At 39.4% G+C, this 7,644-nt stretch overlaps 1 protein-coding gene across 1 annotated transcript; it reads left to right on the forward strand.

Moving 5' to 3' along the window:
• Nucleotides 1–5,898: 5,898 nt before the first annotated feature.
• LOC127791032 (myb-related protein 306-like) lies at nucleotides 5,899–7,298 on the forward strand. Its single transcript, XM_052320761.1, has 4 exons — nucleotides 5,899–6,031; nucleotides 6,253–6,382; nucleotides 6,493–6,899; nucleotides 7,000–7,298. The coding sequence occupies exons 1-4, from the start codon at nucleotides 5,899–5,901 to the stop codon at nucleotides 7,296–7,298; spliced, it is 969 nt and encodes a 322-aa protein (XP_052176721.1).
• The last annotated feature ends 346 nt before the right edge of the window (nucleotides 7,299–7,644 follow it).

Consider the following 7,644-nt stretch of genomic DNA (forward strand, 5'->3'; position numbering starts at 1 on the left):
ATTTTTCACCGATCCACTTTATAGATTTATTTTGCTAAGTGTAACAAGATGTTTCGAAATGATGGTTGAAATTACCATCGTATCATCATGTGGGATTATTATATCTCCTCTTTTAGCCGGTGTGAACATAATAGGTTCTTTATTTTCTCTAGTCTCCATTACTAAGTAGATTTGGAAGGCCAAACGGGCATAAGCTTTTCGGGAGGAGGAGGGTGTCACCAACTAAGGTTTTGCCACCTGAAATGACCTGTATAGTCTGGTGAGTTAGTTCATTATCCAGGGTGGATCTTGTCTGTAGTCCCCATCTCTTTTTCTGTCTCTCTCTCTCTCTGATCATGTCTCTCCTATACCTCAAGTGGCTCTCTATCATTTATTTCTTCTCCTCGTACATATCTTCGTAGGTGCCTTCCTGAACAAGCATTTCAATTTGATTTTTCAGTTTCCAGCATTGATCAGTGAAATAGCCATGAGTTCTATGGTATTTACAATACTCATCCTGATTCTTTCTGATAGGCCGATCATCCATTTTAGAAGTCTGATGAGGCTCGACCCTTCTATGACTACTAATATGGTAGGCTGAGGTTGGGTGAGTCGGGCATAGTGATTAAATTAGGGCCCAGCTACATCCAATTTTTGGGCTTTCTCCTGTCCCCAATTAGGGTTTTCTCCAACATCTCGTTCCTTTCTTTTCCACTCCATGTCTTCATTTATTACCATAGTCCTTATTACTTTCGTATGATACGTGTATTTATTTTCCTTGACGAACAAATCTGTTAATAACTTTGACTAGTCTAGAGATAAGGATTCTTGCAAAGAGGTTAATTACGTCCCTTGGAACATAGTGTGCACTACTATTTCAACTAGTAGATAACAAACCTCAAGTGTGGCATTCCAAAATCTGTCCATATACTAACGTAGGGCCTCTTTGCCGCCCTGTTGAATGCTGAGGAGATATGTTGCATTTTTCTTCCTTTGACTATTACTAACAAAAGCTTTAATAAATTCTGCCCTTAGTTGCCCAAATGAAGAGATGGACGCTTCGAGTAAACTATTAAACCGAGCTTGAGCATGTTCGACTAGGGTTAAGGGGAAGGCTGAACACATTATCTCATTGTCCCATCCATGGAGCATCATCAAATACTCATAGTTCTACACATGATCATAAGGGTTGTCCGTGCCTAAGTAAAGGGTTATTTGGGACATCTTGAATTTCCTTGACAAGGGTTTTTCCATTACATCTGCCACAAATGGAAGTCTCCATTGGGATTTCTCATTTGAGACCTGTAATAACTTCTTTTGTTGAAGCACCCGCTCAACCATTTTCTTCATATCAACTGCCTCTTGAGCACTAAAGGTTGAAGGGTTGTTATCGGCCAAATTGTTTCGATTTGTTATTAGTTTGGGAGAGTTTTGACCTTTCTCTATGGGGCTGCTGGCCACAATTTATGAGTATTTCCCTTTTTGAGTGATTTTCTTAATTACCCTTTGATGATCAACCCCTCGATTTTCCCACTAGCGAGAAGGTTGGGTATGAGACCTTGGTTGGTTGTTTCAAGGAAGGGTAGATTGAGAATGAATCTTGGGAGTGGCCTTCTGATAGGAACTGTTTCCTAGTACCTCCTGATGGGTCCCATTTGACAGAGTCATTTTTGGTATAAACTTTCTCAAGATGGTTGGCATTGAGCCACGGGGAATAAAACTTTGTAACATTCCTTCCATTTCATGAAGGGCTTGCATCCCCTCGGCATGTTGCTACCGCAGGGCTTCATACTCAAGTCGGGGAACCATAGATGTGTCATGTTCACTTGAGCCGATGTGACTAAGAAAATAAGGTCTTGGAAGTGTATGTGAGGTGTTAAATGGAAAAACTTGGGACTGAATCTCCAATGCGTGTGGATACCCTAGGAAGGGAAGCTGTTGATTGGTGAGGAAGGGATGACCCTCACAAGGGGACAAAGGGCAAGTGGTGGTTGGCCCTCAAGGGTAGACTGATGGTGATCTTCCACACAAGGGAGGGTCTCTCGTTTGAGTGAATGAGTGCTATAAAAAAGGGTCTGTCGGCTACTTCAAGTTTGTGCTATGACAAGTAAGTGTTTCTTGCCCTTTTGTTGGTTTCCCACAGACAACGTCGATTGTTGTTGGTAAACTACAATAGTGAATTTAGGTATAGGAGACCGTCTAAGCATAACACAAGGATGGCTTATTCGGCATGTTAGGTGTTAAAAGGGAAAAACATGGGACTGAATCTTCAATGCGTGTGGATACCCTAGGAAAGGCAGCTATTGATGGGTGAGGAAGGGATGACCCTCACAAGGGGACTAAGGGTAAGAGGTGGCTGGCCCTTAAGGGTAGACTGATGGTGATCTTCCACACAAGGGAGGGTCTCTTATTGGGGTGAATGAGTGCCACAAAAAAGGGTATGTCGGCTACTTCAAGTTTGTGCCATGACAAGTAATTGTTTCTCGCCTTTTTGTTGGTTTCCCACAAACAACGCCGATTGTTGTTGCTAAACTACAATAATGAATTTAGGTATAAGAGACCATCTACGCATAGCACAATCGGATGATGGATGACTCTCCTAGGATAGAGTGACAGCGATGGATGACTTTTCCAGGGTGGAATGATAGATGGATGACCCTTCTGAGCGATGGATGACCTCTCTAAGTGATGGATGACTTGTCTGGAAAAAAAGACTAGTTAGGGGTGCGAGTGAGGATCCCTGCGCAGATCCTCCAATGCCTAAGTTAGCCTCTCAAAAGTATAGAATAATTGAGTGCAAGAAGGAAATGTGAGCGTGAGAGATCGCTAACTAGAATGGGGGAAGAGGGGGGGACCCCCTATTTATAGTGATGGAAGAGGTCAACAAGTGTCAGGCAGTTCAATGTTCTCGGTGAGTAACTCAAAGATGTTTTAATTGAGTTTAGTGGGGGGTGAAGGCGAGTAGAGCGTAGTTGTGGGCATGCGAGAGCATGAGCATGGGGGCGCCCGTGGCACCCTCGAGTAATTAAGGGTCACTAGGGGGAGTTAGGGCGTAGGGTCCTTCTGCCTTGAGGTCCCATGGTGCGACCTTGCACAAGGGCCCCCCCACTTGGCTGCACCATCCTCGAGTGACTGAGTTGTATCTGACAGCCACCCTCGGGTGACCCCTACTCATGGGTTCGAGGTGGCTACTCGGGCAGCCACGTGGCGCAACCTTCTTCCCCCAATTCCTTCGGTTATTTTTTGTTGATCCAATTCCTTTGGGGGTTTGCAAGAATAGGTGAAATAACTACTGCCTAGTGAAATAAATCTACAGAATGGACTTACCACTCTATAGGAAAGCACAGACCATCTACTCAAGCTCTTTTAGGACATTTTTTGGGAGAATGAAGATAGAGGCCCAATAGACGTGAATAGTGGAGAGAACTGATTGAACAAGCTAGAGTCTACTAGAAAAGGATAAATGGCGACCACTCTAAGAACCCACATTCGAATGCACCCGATCAAGAATCGGATGACAATCATTATATGAGAGCTTCATAGAAATAAGAGGGAAGCCTAAGTAGCAAATAGGCAAGGAACTTGGATGAAAGTTGGATTCCATAACCAACTCTGTAGGTAGATTCAGGGAGGAACAACAAACAAAACAATCGCTTTTTGAAGGGTTAGCGTGGAAACCAGAGAAGTTAGCAAAGCAGTCTAAGCAACGTTCCAGAACTTTAACAGACTCCTTATCCTTATGAGAGAAGAGTAAGAGGTCATCGACAAACATGGGCATGGCCAAGCCTAACTGATCACACTTCCAATGATACTGAAAGTCAACCACATCCCATGCATATATTACACATGATATAAAACATTATATACATATATTGATTTAAGATATCGATACAAAATTATGAACAACTATATATATATATGTATTTTAAAATAAAAAGTTAATGAAATACTATTAAAAATATATATTTTAGCACTTAGAGACAACTAATATATATTGGTAATATATCATTTAGTAACTTTAGTAACACCCAATTATGGCTGACACTAGTATAACTTCTTAGTATTGGGTAAAACATAGCCACATTTAAAAGATCTCAAGTTATTGATGACCATAGAACTCATTACTACAAGTTTTCTTATGATTAGCTTGTACAACTAGTGTTTATGGTTATCATTTAATGGCAACAAGCACAGGTCCCCCCCTAAATCGTGCACATTTAGTGTCAACTAGTAATGCCCAAGTTTGGAGGTAATATTGGGCCTAGGTCCACTCTTAGCTAATTTAGTTGGGCTCTAGCTTAATTTGGCCTTAGGCTTGGGCCAAATCATGTGGACTAGTCTTGGACATGGGCATGAGCCTAAGCTGCTTGAATAGGTTGAGGCTTAAGCATAGGTAGTAAATTTGGTCTAGCTTTAACATGGGCCTTGGGCTTGTGCAACTGAGGTTGGTTAGGTTAGTATGGATACAGTTTCGACAATCTAAGGTAGGGATATTAAATTTTTGTTAAGGTTGTCCAAAATTTAGGTTGCATGGAAATGAAAACGAGGAATGGATACGATACAAAACGGAAATGGAGAAACTATATTTTGTTTTAAAAAATTAAGAAACGAAAATGTGGGGTAAACGTGCAAAATAGTGAAACGTCGAAATGGCACAGGAAACATGTACAGGAGACATCTAGGAATCACCAAAATGGCACCCCCGAGGCATTTTCATGCATTATAGGTCCAAATTGAGAATAGGGAAATCATATTATGCTAGGAGATATGTTATTGTCGCTCTATGGATATTTTGGCTATCATGATGGTGAGGTTTTGTTAAAATGTGGTAGAGATATAGTATTCAAAGAATTTAATACAATGCTTTAAAACAAATTATGGTTGTTTGTATTCTAAAGATTACAAAGATTTATGTCGTTCAACATACAATTACGAAAATATAATGCTTTAAAATACATTATGGTTGTCTGTAGTCTAAAGATTACAATGATTTATATCGTTCATTATAAGATTACAAAAATCTACAATATTCAATGCATGTTTTTTCAACGCAAGAACGTCAGTTATACGTTGAATATCAATAAACTCAAGCATCACTTTATTGTTTTTGTTAAGTGCAACATAAATATGAATTCATGGATGTGTTTTCCATTTTGTAATTCCAAACTCAATTTACTACCAATCGACATCCTTTGAAATTTTAAATTCAACAACTTTAATTGTGATAAGAAGGTTAATTAATGGGTTTTGTTGATAGGATCATTATAAAGGAGTCAAAATGAATGGCCAATCGAGTAAAATGATAGAATTCCCCAAGGTTGGTAATGACAATCATTACCAACATTGGGGCAGTTTAGTCATTTTGCTCGATTGGCTACTAATTTCGACTCTTTTATCCTTATTTCTAATACAAATAGAACAACCTTTATCTGATAACAACAATGCAACTAAATAGAATTCAAAATTGCATTTTAATTAGCATGCAAGACTAAGTGCCATGTATTCTCTATTTTCTATGTTGGATTGAACTAATTTTTATACAATTCTTAAGTATAATAAAACTTAGGAATAATACTTGGCAGAAAAAGAAACTTGGTAATGAATATTCCTTCGAATGAGTGATTTAACAAGAATTAAAATGAAATTAAGGTTTTGGAATGGGAAGTAGAGAGTAGGGTGGTGAATTGAATTCCGCCCGATATTTGCGAGATTGAGAGAAATGAAATCTTCCTTCTTAAGCACGCAATTAACTTTCTGGAACCAAATGAGTAAATGATCATTGCTTTCCTTACTTTATTTCTAGTCAACAACCTCGACTGGTCCTCTCTCTCCCCATCTCCTTATTTAAATCGAAGGTGTCAACCATTTCTCCCATAAGAAGAAAAGGCAAGCCTTGGAAAGATAGAGAGAAAGGGAGAGATGGGTAGAATTCCTTGTTGTGCCAAGGATGGTGTGAAGAAAGGGCCATGGACTCCGGAAGAGGATGTCAATTTGGTTTCGTACATCCAAAAGCATGGATCAGGAAATTGGAGATCTGTTCCCACTAATGCTGGTAAAATTTTCTTTTCTTTTTCTCCTGTTTTCCCTCTTTTTTTTTTCTTCATCGTTTAGTTTCTAGTATTATTTTGAGGTTCTTTGATTGTTCCATAAATATTTAATAACCTGACGCTCTAGTGCAATACTCCTCCCTACCGGAAAGAGACTATAACGCTTTTAAATTTACTCACATGATTTTGAATTTAATTTGACTATATTCTTGCATTAGGTTTTTAGGTTTGCGTAGATGTAGCAAAAGTTGCAGGCTAAGGTGGACTAATTATCTTCGCCCTGGCATCAAATGTGGCAACTTCACTAAACGGGAAGATAAATTGATCATCAGTCTTCAAGCCCTTCTTGGCAATAGGTGATGAAAGTTGAAAATCTCTCTCTCTCTCTCCTATGGTTTTTCCTGATTTAGGTTGGAGGTTTGAGTTTAATTAACTAAGTTGTAATTTTTTTTTTGTCTTGGCGTAGGTGGGCTACAATAGTGTCCTATCTCCCCCAGAGAACTGACAATGATATCAAGAATTACTGGAACACTCATTTGAAGAAGATGATAAAAAGCCATGGAGGCCAAAACCAGGAAGGTGTCTCCTCTTTAAGGTCCTTGTCCAAAGGGCTATGGGAGAAAAGGCTACAAACTGACATCGATAAGGTTAAGCAAGCTTTGAACAAGGCTTTGTCCTTAGACAAACAAAGCACTTTGCCTGAGCCAAAGACATCTGAAGGCTCAGACCATCCATTCTCCAATTACGTATCCAGTATTGGAAACATAGCGAGGTTGCTCAAAAACTGGATGAAGAAGCCCCCAAAGTCATCTCAAACTGCAGCCTGGGAAACCACTTCCCAGACCTCCATCACCAATACCCCTTTTGCTGTAGGTGGGGAAATAATAAATAAGACCAAGGCTTGTACTTAATTTCAATATATTTATTAATGAACCGATGATTTCAAATAGTAAGTGTAACGCCTTTACTACAGGTTCATCTAGCACTACTTGGACCACTTTTGCACCAGGATCATCCAGCATCAGTACTGAAGTAGCACCAAAAGTGGTGCCAACAGGCTTTGACTCCATTTTCAGCTTCATTGCTCCTTATAACCTTGATGCTTCCATGATTGTGGATGAGGTTGCAAATGCAATGCTTGTAACTGCTGCCCTCAAGCAAGGCGAGAGGAAGCCAAAATTCGATCAAGCTTCTCTATTAGAATTTGAGAAATGGCTTATGGATAACGATGATGATGATGATGATGATGCTGGTGAAGGGCATGCTGATTAGATGAAGCCCTCTTTGTCTGTGGAGAAAAACTAATCAATGGGCTATTTTGAGGAGTTTAGTTTTAGGCTTGAGAACAAAATAGGTTTCTATTTCTTGAGGAGTATTAAGGTTTGAACTATATTAAGGTTTCTTTCTTTTTGTGTGCTTAGTTTTGCGAGTGAGGAGCTAATAGGGTTCCTTCTCTATATAGATAGGGCTTGAGCAGGGACATCTCTCTCTCTCTCTCTCTCTCCCTCTCCCTCTATATCTAATAAAAGACTTCTATACATATATTGATTTAAGATATCCTTGTAAAATTATGAACAACTATATATATATATGTATTTCACGAAAAAATTTAATAAAA

This window comes from Diospyros lotus, chromosome 14 (assembly GCF_014633365.1).
Source record: "Diospyros lotus cultivar Yz01 chromosome 14, ASM1463336v1, whole genome shotgun sequence".
NCBI classification, from domain to species: domain Eukaryota; kingdom Viridiplantae; phylum Streptophyta; class Magnoliopsida; order Ericales; family Ebenaceae; genus Diospyros; species Diospyros lotus.

Coding starts and splice junctions, on each gene's coding strand:
- LOC127791032 (XM_052320761.1), top strand. CDS start 5,899: ATGGGTAGAATTCCTTGTTGTGCCAAGGATGGTGTGAAGAAAGGGCCA. Junction 6,032..6,252: donor ATCTGTTCCCACTAATGCTG/GTAAAATTTTCT, acceptor TTAGGTTTTTAG/GTTTGCGTAGATGTAGCAAA. Junction 6,383..6,492: donor CAAGCCCTTCTTGGCAATAG/GTGATGAAAGTT, acceptor GTCTTGGCGTAG/GTGGGCTACAATAGTGTCCT.